Source organism: Tribolium madens, unplaced genomic scaffold, assembly GCF_015345945.1.
Source record: "Tribolium madens isolate multiple individuals breed KSU strain unplaced genomic scaffold, Tmad_KSU_1.1 Scaffold_19;HRSCAF=116;Tcas5.2_LG9, whole genome shotgun sequence".
Classification (NCBI taxonomy): Eukaryota; Metazoa; Arthropoda; class Insecta; order Coleoptera; family Tenebrionidae; genus Tribolium; species Tribolium madens.
The window spans coordinates 3,224,980-3,240,864 of record NW_025400983.1 but is presented as its reverse complement, the minus strand read 5'-3'; the positions used below and the strand labels follow the sequence as shown (position 1 = coordinate 3,240,864).

Below are 15,885 nucleotides of genomic sequence, written 5' to 3'. Positions count from 1 at the left end.
AAAATGTAATGTGAAAATTACAAAAAATCCTTGTAAAAGTGCAAATTTTGTGAAAACTAAATTATAAAAAGCTAAGTTTTGTTGTGTGGAATTCGATATTTAGGAATAAAGGTATAGTAAATATATCTACACATATATATATAAAAATAGAAGTTGGGAAAAAAACTGGAGTTTTATAAACAGAAAACGTAAAAAAAGGTTTCCCAGAGTTGAAAAACACAAGTTTTTTTTTACATTTTTATTACCAGTTTAATAAAAATTGGAAGGAGTTTTAAGAATTACAGTTCTCAAAAAATTACATTTATATGGTAAAAAAGTGTGGTAAAGTTGTTACCCTAACAAAAGTTATGATTGAAAAATTACAATATTGTGAAAGTTGAAACTTAAGTTGTAAAGAGCCAAGTTTTGTCCTAAAATTGTGTGAAGTTCAATACTTAGGAATAAAGGTAGTGAGAATCTGAATTTTTCTAAGTTTTGTGTAATACATATACAAAAATAACATATGTCCAGAGTTGTGTAAGCCAATTCATTAAATATTTATTACAAGTCTAATAAAAATTGAACGCTTGAAAATTGAAGTTGTGGAAGTAATTTTGTTAAAGTAGAGTTGTGAAAATAAGAGCTCTGATAAATTAAAATCGAAAGTTTTAGATCCTTACTTTTGTAAAATTAAAAGTTTTGTAGAAACTGTAAGTAAGAAGAGAAGGAGTTTTTAAAAGCTCAAATGTGTCTAAAAGGTAATGTGAGAATTAGAGTTACATTTGTAAAAGTGTAAATTGGGACTTTTTTTTTTTGGTAAAATGAAGTTTGGTAAAGTTGTTAAATTGCAATTTTGTGAAAGTTAAGTTTTGTTCTAAAGTTGTTTGAAGTTTAGGAATAAAAGTAGTGAGAACCTGATTTTTTAACTTTGGTATTGATAAATATACAAAAATTACAGTTGTGAAAGAAAAACTAAAGTTTTATGAAATAGGAAACATTAACGTTGTGTAATTATCGCAAAGCTTTTTTAAATTTAAAGTTTATTAAAAATTGAAGTTTTGAGAAGTTGAAGTTGTGGATGCAATTTTGTTAAAGAAGGAGTTTTGATAACTTTTAAAACTGGACGCTTCAAATCGTTACCTTTGTAAATTTGTTTGTAAATTAGTTAATAAAAATAGTGAAAAGCTGGTACTTTGGAGTATTAAATTGGTTTTTGATGAATTAGAGGAGTTTTCCACAGTAAACAAACTAACATTTCTTAATTTTTCAATAACAAGTTTTCTAAAAAAAATTGACAAACAAAAGTTATGAAAATAATCTTTTAAAGCGTTATTTTTGTGAAATTGGAATTTTGGTAAAGACTGTAAGTAAGAAGAGAATTATGTAAAGTTGGGAGAATAGGTGTAGAAGTTCTGTTAAGTTGGAATAATATCTTGAAAGTTGGGATGGAGTAAATCCATGATGGGCGAAGTTGTAGTTACGAGAGTAAAACTTGTGTTTAAAAAATCACAATTGTAGAAGTCGTAAATTTTGAAAAATAAAGTTAAGTTAAAATTATCATGCTGAAAGTACAAAAAATAAAAAGCTACAAAATAAATTATTATATTATTAATGGAATAAATCTAAAAATACTCTCGAATGTAACTGAAAATTCAAAAATAGGAAATCAGGAAATATAAATAGACATTGTAAAAAACAAAAATAAAAAAAAGGATAAAGATTTGACATATAACCATTCAACCATCATAGAAAGAAATAAAGGGTAAAAAACAATTAAAAAAAAAGATGTTTGAAGAGTGAAAGATAAAATATTTGAGAATAAAGAGAAAATCTACGTTTTGAAAGATTTTTTATACTGCTAAAGAAAAAAAAAAAAGAAAAATATTTTAGAAAATCAAAAAAAATAGAAAGCGTATAAAGACGAAAAAAAGAAAGAAAAATTAAAAAAATCAAAGACCTCATACTTGAAATATTGAACAACAAAAACAAAATCTAAAAATTCGATGATTTATTGTTGTGATTGGACCAAAAAGAAAATAAAAATTTAACTAAAAAATCAAAGAATTTATCAAAACTAGAAAATCGAATAACAAAAAAAAAAAAAAACGAAAGAACAACAAATAGAAAAGTATAAAACAAATTAAAAGTTGATTAACATAGTAAATCTTTAAACACTTAAGAAAGTGAAAAAAGTAGACAGTTTCGTTGTGAGTAAAAATTAAAATTTTGAAGTTTGATGTGTAAAACTATGTATTTTTTTAAAGTTGTGTGAAGTTTTGTAGAACAATGTTGATTGTTGATTGAACAAAGTTTAAAACGTAAAAGGGAGTTTTCAAAGTTGTCCAGGTTGAAGTTTGAAATTTTACAGAATTTCAATTTGCGGAAAATCAGAGAAAAAGTTAAATTTAATATTTTTGTGAGAATTTGTTTGTGAATTTATTAGAATTTCAAGTGCGGGGTTGTGTAAACGTTTAACTATCACGAAATATAATAAATATATCTCTCGCCAGAAACGCTTCTAATTTAAATATCATCGCCATAAACTTATTGCTAAAGCATCTCGTAGCATATCCATGAAAGTTTTGTGTGGTTTATTGGACGTAATAATTTCATAATGGGCAATAACAGTCGTCCACATTTTGTGTTTTTAATGTTGACGGTTCTCTCCAAGCCAATAAAACTCCTCAAAATTAATAAAAAACTAATTAGACTTGTTGAAAAAAAAGCATCCAATTAGAAAGTGGAATATTTTATTTAAAAAAATAATTATCGCGCAAATAAAATCTAAATCTGTTTACATGAAATCTCTCGCATGACATCGTTACGAATTAGAGGGTAAAAAAAGAAAATTACCCGAATATTGTTTGTAGCACGTTTTTAATGTTGATTCTGTCCGAAGATAGATTCGGTAATAAATTTTAATTAAGCTTTGCTTTATTTTAGAAAATTTTTCGCAGAAAAATCCATGATTATTGCACATTGCGTGTGTTGGAACTTGTATTTATGTGTTTCGAGATAAATTCAGACACGATTTACGAAGGTGAAACGATACGATGACATTTTTAATTTGTGACAGTTGCAGTGTGTGTTTAGTCTGCATTACCAAAAAAACACACACGAAATAAATTTTGTTTATAACAGCACTAACAGGATTTAGATTAGTGAAATTAACCCAAACTCGTTGACGTAAAATTTCGGTTAAACCGTAATGAGGCCAAAGCTCGATTTCGCCAATTTAGACACCCAAAACCTTCCAACAATTCACCATAAATTCGTCGAGATTACTACACGCGTAACTTTATCGATTCACTTCAACGTAGTTACTTCCGAAACACAGTTAAAGTGTCACATTCAGACCTGATCGATAATTTTTTCACGACTCAAACACAACCACTGAAAAATTACCCCACCTTGCGTCACACATTTTTCTGTTTCTGACCATAAAAAAATTAAATTAATAAAATATGCTAAAGTCCATTATCGTCTTCAAACGTTATAAAATTAAAAAAATACTATCCCATATTTCTATGATTTTAAAATAATTTGATTTCTTTAATAAAAACACACTGTTTTAAAAAGTATGATTTTTAATATCAATTTTGCGATTAAAAATTAACAATTTTTTTGATGTGGCTACTGAAATCACCCGATTTGGACTCTATTGGTATTATTTAGGATATTTTTTTTTAAGTTTGATTGCTAAATAATAATAGAAAACATCGTCTTCCAGCCATTTAATTTTAGTTCAATTGCATAATTATTCTCGCAAATACAAATTCTATCAGAAAAAACCTCATATAGGTACACATCTAATTTTATCTATATTCCACAATTCAGGTTTAAAATTAAAAAAAAATATAGTGAAATTCAAAAAAAATTCGAAAATTGCAACCTAGAATATTTTCTAAATTTAAATTTCTAGAATTTTAAATTGAGTTAATTTCAAAAACTCGACCTGAAATTAAACAGATTTACAAAATTTTGGGTTTTTTAGGTATAAACCTGCGTTAATTTCGGTTAAATAAAACCTAAACCTTAATAAAATTTCTCTGATTTTAATGAATAATTCTTACAGTTAAATCTGTTACTGTAAGAAGTAAATGTAATTGTAAAAATAAACCTAAATTTCTAGGCCATTTATATAAATACAGTTTAAAATGCCTGAGATAAAAAAGCTTGAAAAATGCCTAAAGGATCCGAAAAATGCAACTCGAAATATTTTCTCAACTTGAATAATTCATCGAATTTAAAACTGAGTTAGTTTTAGAAACTACTCTGAGATTAAACCTATTCACTCAATTTTGAATTTCTCAGACGTAAACCTAAGTTGATTTCGTAAAATAAAACCTAAACCTTCCTGAGATTTGTCAGATTTCAATGAAACAACTTCTTACACTTAAATCTAAACCTGAGGTAAACTTCACAATTTTCTCAAACTTAGTTCTTTCAATTCGACGAAATTTAAATTGTTCAAACCTAAACCATTTTACAAAAATAAGGTTAAAATTCCTGAGATAATTATTCAGAATCAATCTGGTAAATATAAATTTTGGTAGAACAAATCCAAATCTGAGAAAACATCTAATTTAAACCTAAGTTTGTCACTCAGGTACTCTGCGAAAAACCTTAAAAAGTTTCAAAAACTGTAACTTAAAATATTTTTTCAGTTTTGGATTAAACTAATTCAATTTTGAGTTTCTTCTTTCAAATTAAAAATTAAGTTAATTTTAATAACTCAGCCCGAAATCAAACGAATTTACAAAATATTTGGTGTTTTAGGCCTAAACCTACGTAGATAAAAAACCTAAACCTTAATAAAATTTCCCTGATTTTAATGAATCAACTTTTTACCGTTAAAAATACACCTGAGGTAAACTTCACAATTTCTTCTGCCAATTTGAAGTAACTTAACTTGTAAAAATAAACCTAAATTTCAAGCCTAGACCATTTTATAAAAATACAGTTTAAAATTCCTCAGATAATTGCTAGAATCAATCCAAATTTTGCCATAACAAATTCAATATGAGAAAACATCTAAGATTTAAACCTGAGTTTAGAAAAGAAAAGAAAAACACAGTGAAAAAACTTAAAAAATATCTAAAAGTTCCAAAAATAGCAAACTAAAATATTTTCTCAACTTGAATAATTCGTTCAATTGAGTTTATTTTAGAAACTATTCTGAGATTAAACCAATGCACTCAATTTTGAATTTCTTAGACGTAAACAAACCTAAGTTCATTTAGTACAATAAAACCTAAACCTGCCTGAAATTTCTCAGATTTTAATGAAACAACTTTCTACAGTTAAATCTAAACCTGAGGTGAACTTCACAATTTCCTCAAACTTAGTTCGACGAAATTGAAATTGTTTAAACCTAAGCCATTTTACAAATATAAGGTTTAAAATTCCTGAGATAATTACTCAGAACCATTCTGGTAAATATAAATTTTGAGAGAACAATTCCAAATCTGCGAAAACATCTAAGACTGAAACCCAAGTTTGTGACACAGGTACTCAGCAAAAAACCTTGAAAGACGTCAGAATATTTTTTCAGCCTGAGATTAAACCAATTCAATTTTGAGTTTCCTCCAAGCTAATTTCGTAAAATAAAACCTAAACCTTACGATACCGAAATTTAGCAAAAAGTTTTAGTCAATTAGCTGAGATACTTGATAAACCAGCCTAAACCTAAAATAACCTAACTTCAAAGCAAAAAAGCCCAGACTTATCTTAAAATTATGTAATATTCAGGAGCCAACCTGAAACAATTCTGTAAACTTTAACTTAATTTCATTTCTTCGAAAAACCTAAAATTTCGAAGCTTAGGTTTAGCCTGAGATAATTATTAGAAAAATATATTTTTATAAAAGTTCTGAAAATTTCAAGATGAGGTGTTTCCTGAGCGAATTTGAAGATCTTATACATGAACTCATAACTGAGGTTCTATTCTGAGTCCAAGCTCAAATCTTAAACCTGAGATAATAGTGTGCCTACCTACACGTGATACTGAGCAATCTTGCTGATTTTAGCCAAAGTGTCAAGTTTTTTTTTTGGAGTAAAAAAAAAATTGTTTACTTACCGCATTCGAATGTGTTTGGTCCGTCTTGAGTTCCTTATGATTCGAGTATTGTACATAGACCGCTCTTCCTCTCAGCTGCGCCATCGAGCTGGAGAAATAATTGACCATTGTTGTAGCCGAGGATTCCTCACCCATTTCTAAGAACGCTTGATTCTTCCCTTTGAGTACTAAAACGTTCGTTACTCTTCCGAAAGGTATTCCCAAATGAACAATTTCGGCTTCCGATACGTCGTTTGGAATGTTACGGATGTGAATAACTCGCGACGGTTTACCGACGTTGTTCTGTTGGTCCAACTTCACCTGAGAAACGAACAACACACAACAACGAAGGTGTTATTAAACGTAATGCGTCTCCATTACGGTTTTAGATAGAAACAAACGGCGACTTCCACCAACTGCCATAAATAACAACTGAAGATATTAATTATCGTTCATAAAGAAGGGGAAAAGTAATTCTGCGTCGGAGATTTTTAGCGCCGCTGAAAGACCAAACTTTGGCCATTGTCTATTGTGCTTTATTACGAGATCTTATCATAAAATAAAAGCACGAACCGGTATTGTGCACGACTTTGCTCGTGCTCTCTTTTTTTTTTTAATATGTGTCGATTTTTACAGAAAAAAAAAACACAAAAATACGGTTCAATCGGACGAAGAACGGTTTTAATCAGGACCGATTTTGTTAAATACAATAGAACGGCCATCAAAGCCAGCGATTTTTTCAATGGATTTAATATCGAGGCGGAGTTAGATTTCTTTTAAATAATAACAGGATTTCCTTTTTTCCATTATCCTGGACTGACAAAGAATCCTTCGAGAGACTCTCTTTCGCTTTTCCATTTAAAACATTATTCTTAATCGAGGGAAAAAAGACGAACACATGTGACTTGGGGGCATTTATCCTGACCAACCAAAAGAAAACAATACGGATATTAATAATTACAAAAAAGGTTGGCGCATTTTATCAATTCTACGTTTCCCGAATACAAAATCGCTTCGAGTCATCAACCTGTCCCACCTTTCTACAGCGTTGCCAAAATTTTACGACTCGGTGAAAAAAAAATCCTCGAGTTTTACGAGCGATTTCGTAACGATTTTATTTCGAAAAACACATAATTACAGATGCACACGTCGTTTTACGTTTCCTGCGAGTTGGGTAAAAAGCGAGGGAGTAGGAAATTAAAAATAACGTTGAGAGACACAAAAAGGATGATTTTCTATAGTCCCTTATGAGTTTTAACGGATGATCAATACCCAATTATGCAACACCGTGGTGGTGGCGACTTTCGATGTGTCCATCGCTTGGACAAAGTACGACCGATGATGAATCGATTTTTGATTATCACACCCTGTAACGGGGTGAATTCGTGTGTGAAACGCGCGATACGGACATTACCTATGCCTACATTTAAACATGCAAGAGTTCGACGGTCATAAATCAAAAAAAAAAAATAAAAATTTAAAATACGAGCATCCACAGAGAGGAAAAGATGCTCTGACTGTTTTTTATTTTAATAAAAAATCGTAAAAATCTCTATTTTATTGCTTTTCTTCCTCAATCCGTTTTATCTCTTGTGTTGAAGAAAATAGCAGGTTGAAATCTCTTTTTAAATCTGAACCTGAGAGATTATTTCGTAGTTAAATCTGAAACTAACTCAGTACTGAAATTTGAGCACTGCCACTTAGATAAATGTGTATCAGCTTCGTACATTTTCGATTTTATTAGTTCATAACTAAACCTGAAAAAATCAATGTGAGTAATTTTGGGAAATCGACATCTAAACAGGTTTCTGAGGTATAAAACCTAAGCCTGAGAAATTTACTTAGACATAAATTTAAGTAAATTTCAATACGTTACATTTATGTTCAATTTTCTAATTCTCTGAAAAATAGGTTCCAATTTGAACCTAAAATAATTCAAACCTGAACGAATTCAATAATGATCAACCTGAATACCTACGCCTGAAAAAAATACTCAGACATAAACCAGAAAAAATCTTGTGTTTATGTTCAATTTTCTAATACTTGAAAAGTATTAGTATTCTAAGTCACCATAAAAACTTAAACCTAAATTTATTTTTATATAGTAAACTTAAAAAATCTCCCAAACTTTCGAAAAGAATTAGAGCAAATATAACGTCTACATTGATTTCGCAAATCTAAACCTAAAATATTTATTTTAAAACCTAAACCTAGAAGTATAAAATTACAACCTGAATTAATTTCTCCACAAGCCTAATTCTTACAGACATCTGACTTCTCAAAGAAAATTTCAAATAAATATTTTTTTAATTACCGAATGGTATGTTTCCCAACCAAGATCTGAACAATTTTTCAGGAAAAAAATCTCAAAGCCTAAATTTAAACCAAATGCTTCAGATACAGCAAATTTCACGTTCTAAGCCTACAGCAAAATTCTAAGAAAACGTTTGTTAATAACACAAAATTTAATCTAATTTAATTTCAAAGTACATAGTAGGTTGCAAAACTTAAATCAAAATTTCTAGTATTTGAAAACAAAAACAAATCTTCATGTTTCATGAGTAATTCTGAGCAGTTTTTCAGGTTTGTATTGGGGAAACAGCCAAAAATGAGATAAGTACTTAAACCTCTACTATAATTAGGTTATCGTATTTTGAGTAGTAAAATTTAAACCTAGACATTTTTATGTTTCTGAGCTATCCTGAGTCAGATTAAATTTAAGCAATAGAAATCAAATTTTATTTCATTAAAAACCTTGTCCAACCTTAAATTAAGTATTTAAAAACAAAACCTAAATATCTCAATGTTTCATGAGCAATTTTTAGTAGGTTTCCCAAGTTTTATTAGAGCAACAGTCTCAAAAATAGGAAACTTAAATATCTTTGGTTGATTTGTGACTTTTGTTTTCTGAGTAGTAAAACTTTAACAAAAGTTTATTTCATAAAACAACAAAACCAAACCAAACATCCATATTTAAAATTTCGTGTTCTGAGAATTAAAATCTATAATCTAAACCACCTTTATGTTTCCTGAGTAATTCTTAGTTAGATTAAATTTAAGCAATAGAAATCGCTTATTATTTCATTAAAAACCAAGCCCAACGTTAAATTAGGTACATATTTGAAAACAAAAAACCTAAAATCTCGATGTTTCATGAGCATTTTTGAGTAGATTTCTCAGATTAAAGCAACAGACTCAAAAATAGGATACTTAAATATTTTTGGTTGGTTTGTAATTTTCTTTTCGTTTTCTAAGTAGTAAAACCTTAACTAAAGTTTATTTCATATTTTTTTATGCATAAATAAATGTCTTTATTTTCTGAGCAATTCTGCTAAGTTTCTAAGGTTTCGTTGAAGTAAAAACCAGAAATCGCACACCAAGACCTGACCCCTAGTTAAAATTTCGTGTTCTGGGTAGTAAAATCTAAACCTAGACATCTTTATGTTTCCTGAGTAATTCTTAGTCAAATTAAATTTAAGCATTAGAAATCGTCTATCATTTAATTAAAAACCTTGTCCAATGTTAAAGTAGATATTGGAACACAAAAAACCTAAAATCTCCATGTTTCATGAGCAATTTTGAGTAGGTGTCTCAGGTTTTATTAAAGCAACAGTCTCAAAAACAGGACACTTAAATATCTATGGCTAATTTGTATTTTTGTTTTCGTTTTTTAAATAGGAAAACCTCAACTAAAGTTTATTTCATAAATTTTTTTATACATAAATTAAAAACCTATATATCTGTGTTTTCTGAGCAATTCTGCTAAGTTTCTAGCTTCTTAACCGAGGCATCCTTATGTTTCCTGAGCAATTCTGAGTCAGAGCAGTAGAAATCGCCATTTATTTCATTAAAAACCTCATCAAACCTTACCTTTTTGGCATTTTCCTGATTGTTGTTGTCTGCGTGAGGGGCTGAAGGAGCCATCACTGATACGTTCGACTGCGATAGCAGTTCTTCGCTTCCTCTCTGCAACAAAAAAAACGCAAAAACTCAGATGCGAGCATTCAAGACTCGATAATCCCTTCGTACGCGAACAAATTGTCGGAGGCAAAAGGAAAACGGGATGAATATGTGATAAGGGTCGGCGGGAAGGGCGAAGAGAAGTGACGCAAAAGCGCTTATACACGGTACATCTTGGGATGTATGCTTTATGTATTTATATAGTAATCCCAGTCATGAAAGGGATTCGTCGAATGCGGGCCCCAAAACGAAGAAAAGAGGACGTACACATAATATAGATTTGGAAAGGAAGGCGATTATATTTCCGGTATAAAATTATATTACCTATGCGCCCCCGTGTCGTATTTATTGCAACGTAACGAAATTATTCCTAAGTACGCCCAGAAGCGTATTTGCATAATTCGGAAAATGCATCCGAATGCAGGATCTAGTAGATGGAAGATGAATAAAAGCAATTTTTTACGCCACGTGGTTGAGTATTTTTAGATTCAAGAGTGACACGTGATTTTAATAATAATTGATAAAGCGAAGTTGAGAAAGTTTTACCTTCTCGAAAAGCGTTAAATGCACTTGAGAGATTTAGAAGCGGAGGAGCGGTCCCGGCTTCCTATAATTTCCTATAAAACAACAAACTTTACAAAGACTTTGCACTTCACTTCGGAGGCGGGCTTTTTCAATTCGGGAACGTATTCACTTTGTATATTTTAATGGGGGAACGAAGATAAAGAAAGTTTTTTTTATTAAACTCCGGGACTGGTTTTTCTAAATTTCACTTTTTTGAAAGCTTAATAACGAAGTTTAGGAGCTGAAGGGCGTAACTGCGCTTGAGAGGCCGAATTTTTAAGCAAAAAACGAGTCTCTACACGGGCAATAGCAAAAAATTCAACAGAACCAAAAAAAAATCTCAAGAAAATTTAAGCAATTATTCTCCAATTTTCATATCAGAAACAGAAATTATTCAAGCCTAAGTAAACTGTCGACTACAACCTAATACTAAATCTTGGCCAATTTCCCAGAAAAACGGCTTTTTTGTTAGGCATAAATCAGTTAATTTACAATCAATTATTTTCCAAACCAATAAACCAATGTTTTCCGATCAAAACCTAAGCTATTTTTCTATAAATTCACACCTAGGTCTAAACTTGGGTCGACTTCTCAGTAATATAGAAGAGTAATTTTAAACCTAAACCTGAACAGATTTTAGGCTGAGTTTTAACATTTAAGGTTTTTATTTACTTGAAGCTAAATAGCTAACCAAAGATAAAACTAGGTTAGTTGTTATGTGAATTTAAACCTATTGTGTTGAGAAATGAACCTAACAATTACAAGCATTTCAAACCTAAACTTAAATGTTTGTAAACTTAATAAGTCTGACCAATTAATTTCTTACTTGACTTGAACAAAACAAAATAACTAATTTGAGCAATTATTCTCTAATTTTAAATTCAAAACAGAAATTTTTCAAAAATAAGTAAACTGTCGAGGAATACAACCATTAGGTTTATAATTATCTAAACCTTAGCTCATTTCTCAGAAAACAGCTTTTTTGTTAGACAAATCTGTCGACTTTACAATAAATTATTTTCGGATAATTGGTTTAACTTCAACCTGAACAGGTTGAACAGATTTTGGGTTAAATTTTAACATCTTAGGTTTTTAGGTACTTGAAGCTAAATAGCTAATTAGAGATTATCGAAGACAAACCTAGGTTAGTTGTTATGTGAATTTAAACTAATTGTGTTTGAGAAATAAACCTAGCACCTACAAGCATTTCAAACCTAAACATAAGTAAGCTGTCGCCGAACAAACCTAATGATTAGTTAGAAACATAATTGCTTGTAGACTTAATAAGTCTAACCAATTAATTTCTTACTTGACTTGAACAAAACAAAATAACTGTAATTTGAGCAATTATTCTCTAAATTTCAGATTAGAAACAGAAATTTTTCAAGAATAAGTAAACTGTCGACAATTACAAACCATTAGGTTTAGAATTATCTAAACCTGAGCTCATTTCTCAGAAAACAGCTTTTTTGTTAGACAAATCTATCAGCTTACAATAAATTATTTTCTGATAATTGGTTTAACTTCAACCTGAACAGTGTTCTCCGATCGAAACCTAAGCTATTTCTGTATAAATTCAAACCTAGGTCTAAACTTGGGTCGACTTCTCAATAATATAGAACAGTAGTTTTATACCTAAACTTAAACAGATTTTGGGTTGAATTTTAACATCTTAGGTTTTTATTTACTTGAAGCTAAATAGCTAATCAGAGATTATCGAAGATAAACCTAGGTTAGTTGTTATGTGAATTTCAACTTATTGTTTTTCAGGAATGACCCTAATAATTACATATTTGAGTAACTAAGATGTGACTAACTTTTCAAATCTAAACCTAAGTAAACTGTCTACGAATACAAATCTAATGATTAGTTAGAAACATAATTGAATTATTTGTTAAACCTAAACCTAATAAGCCTGATCATTTCGGATTTTCATAGTTAAACCAAACCTATTTAATTCCGGTTTAAGTGTAGACTAATTTCTTACTTGACTTGAGTAAAATAAAGTAACTCTGAAATTGCTAAAGATAAACCTAGGTTATTTTTTTTTATTCAACCCTGATTTTCAGAAATAAAAAAATATTAAAGCTTGAAACTTGAATAACTTCTCAGAAATTTATTGCGTTCAATCTTATCATTTCAGACTTTGAAAATACGTTGCGAAACCTAAGTCTAAATCTAAATTACTAAAATTTTACGATTAAAAAAACTTGAATCAATTCAATTTTTTTTACTTTCAAAGGCAACCTTAACTACCATAAATGTAAGTAAATTTTCATACATTTGGCCCATTTTTAGCCTAAACCTATTTTTTTTATGAGTCAGTCAGGTTTACGAGTAATTGTTATGAGCAAAGCACTCAGAAGTGGTTTTTGTCTAAAACTAGTGTGTTATTAGTCCAAATCGTCAACAAATGGATCAATATTTCGCATTATTCACTTAACAACCGTAACATTGACTTGTATTTACGTATTGAAAAATTATTGACGAACCCATCAACCCCCAATACCCCATTTTAAACCCAATTACACCGTTTCTTTCGCTGAAAAACCTCCATTTTCCGTGTGCCTAATGACGCGTCGCCGTGTTTGTATCATCTCGTCGTCGAGAAGTCGGCTTTTCTTTTTGTCGCCGATGCATATAGTCTGATTCGTTCCGGAATTGGATTTGTTCCGGGCTCGAGGTTGATCCGCGCGCGCGAAAGCTTTTAGCGTCGCGACGCGTCGGCCCACCGAAACTGGAACAGATGTAAATGAAGTAACGGAACGCGATTTATTCACGACGAGAGAGAAAGAGACCGGATCTCGATCCGGGCGTTAAAAATTTCCATACATTTCGAATTCGGCGACAATTTCAGCAGTACTGAAAGAACACAAAAGACCTGACGGAGCGCAGACACCATGTGTCTGAAATGGAGCCGTCGGGCGAAAAAATCACACACCCGGAAACGGAAAAATGACCGGAATTTTCACAATGAAAAACTTTTATTATATGCGGTAATTGATGCGACGGTTAAAATGTTGCAGTTCTAGTTCGATAAATGCACAATTATAGGTTTTACGACCACTCGAGACAATTAACCCTGCGTTACGAGAGCTGGGAAAAGTTTTTATTTGTTTTTACCAATTAATCAAGCTTTCATCATACTTTACATTTTTCCACTTAATCATTGAGCGCATTTTTCATGCTTAACTACCTAGAAGTTTTACATTTTCCAACATTATAGCCACTTCAATTAGGTTTTACGACATGGTGAAAAATAAATAAAATATCTCAATGTAAATATTTGACACCCTCGCCACGTGAGCTTTCGCACAACTCCCACGTGTCCTGAAATCGGGGAAAGATTGCGGCACATGGCCTGTCGACTAGTAAAAACCGCGTTTTGTAAATCAAAAGGTTTATTTTTAGGCGACACTAAACATCTCTCGTCTGTATGTTGTATACAGAATGAGTGAATTGAAGGTCCCAGATGGCGGGCACATGGATTGTGGTTCTTTATACCAACACCACCAACACACACGTCCAAGAGGATAGACGTCAATGATGTTTTATCCAGACAAGACAGAAAAACCTTTTAGCGCGTCAATCAGCCATCTGACTCGATAATAATAAACTGGATCGGTGCGGAAAAGGGAAAGGAAACGAGGAAATTTGTTACGTGCATATCAACTGGTTGCTACATCGATCCAGTGGCGGTGTAAACACGAGACGGTTTGCTCTAGATCTGATTTTTATTAAAATCTTTCATTGCGAGGAACGGGTCGTAAAGAGCGGGGTTAGAGGGTTGAGTAAACAGTTTATAAATAAAACTGCAGTTGAAGAATTTTAAGACTCGTAATCTTGAGATAGAGGCGAAAACTTCAAAAATTAAGCCAGAATCGAAGAAAGACCAAAAGTTGAACACAAACAAAGTTAAAATTCTACAAAACTAAAAAAAAAAAACTAAAATCTTAACGAATAAATACTCAAATATATATTCTTTTAAACTTGTTTGTGTATGAAAAACAGACAAGAAACTGAGTTAATAAACGATCAAATATAACCTCAAGTTAATTCTGTAAACCTAATTCTCAAAGATGAGTTGAGATCTGTGTTAACTTCGTAAACTTAAACCTCAAAAGGTTTAAAACTTCGTTTAAAAAAATTTATGTTAATTAATTTTTCTCACATCCTAGCAAGACTTATTTTTTGTGTCCCAAGCCCCAAGTATTCGACGACTTTTTTTTCAAGATTTTTCATATCGTATTTTGGGGTTCAGTATTTCGAAGACCCATTCTAAGCATTTTACTTGTTCTTTTTTTTTAAATCCGGCATGACTTTTTGTTTTATAACTAAGGTTCAGATTATATGCAAAATGCAAATTTCTATGCTATGATTAAATAGTCCAATTAAAAAATGCATACTTTGGCAATTTCGTGCATATTTTAAGACATATTGCATATTTGTGCATATTTTCTTCAAATTAAAAATTTCAGTTAAAAATTAGACAGTTTAAGAAAAAAGATACGATTACAAAATATGTTAATTCTTAAGCCGGACTCAAAAAATTAGTATCCTGCTGTGTTTCCTTTTTGAATTCGTTTTATACAGGGTGAATATAAAGTATGAAACTAAGCGTTTTTTTTTAAATCATTTGCCTCTAGAAAATAAAACTTAACATAAATTAAAGTAATATAAAAATGTGATCTTATTTTGAGAAAAAAAAATGTTTTGTTTTTGAATTATGCATTTTTTTTGTCAAAATTTTGTAATGTAAAAAAATACTAAAAAAAAAATTAATATAAACTAGGTAGTCGTAATTTTTAGATCATAACTTTCATGGAAAAAATGTTTTTTTAGTGGGGTGTAATTTAAAAAATATATATTTTTGTAGAACTTAAAAACAAAAGAAGATTTTTATAGAACTTTATCATTCATTAATTAGTTCTTCCAAAAAATAAATAGTTTAAGCAAAAAACGTTTGGTTCCATACTTTTTATTTACCCGGTATGGCTATAATCCTTCTATTCGGATAAGTAGTTGCCTGGAAGTGAATTTTAGCGAAATATTTTAAAGTGATGTGATCTGAAAAGTAGAGATTTCTTAGAAAAGGTTAATTACAAGATTATTAAAATGGCTTGTCTCAGGCAAAACCAATTTATTTTTATTTATTCTCTTTCGTTCAAGATGCCGAAAATACAAAGTCGAGAATATAAATTTATCCCAACTTTGATTTTTTATTGTTAAACGTTTTGCATATCAATGCACATTTGGCATACATTGGAGCATATTCCTTAATATCCTGTGCATATTTTTGTGAAAATTTCGTGCATATAATCCGA

General features: G+C 30.4%; 1 protein-coding gene across 7 annotated transcripts in view; it reads right to left on the bottom strand.

Annotated features, from left to right (window-relative positions):
• LOC123016029 (polypyrimidine tract-binding protein 1) overlaps window positions 1–15,885 on the bottom strand; it is a 155,676-nt gene that overhangs the window by 20,067 nt on the left and 119,724 nt on the right. For all 7 annotated transcript variants that reach the window (XM_044416203.1, XM_044416207.1, XM_044416206.1 and 4 more), the window contains 2 exons: window positions 9,908–10,003; window positions 6,059–6,358 (listed from right to left, as the gene is read on the bottom strand). In XM_044416203.1, coding sequence (XP_044272138.1) covers window positions 6,059–6,358; window positions 9,908–10,003 — 396 coding nt within the window. The remainder of the gene's footprint in view (window positions 1–6,058; window positions 6,359–9,907; window positions 10,004–15,885) is intronic.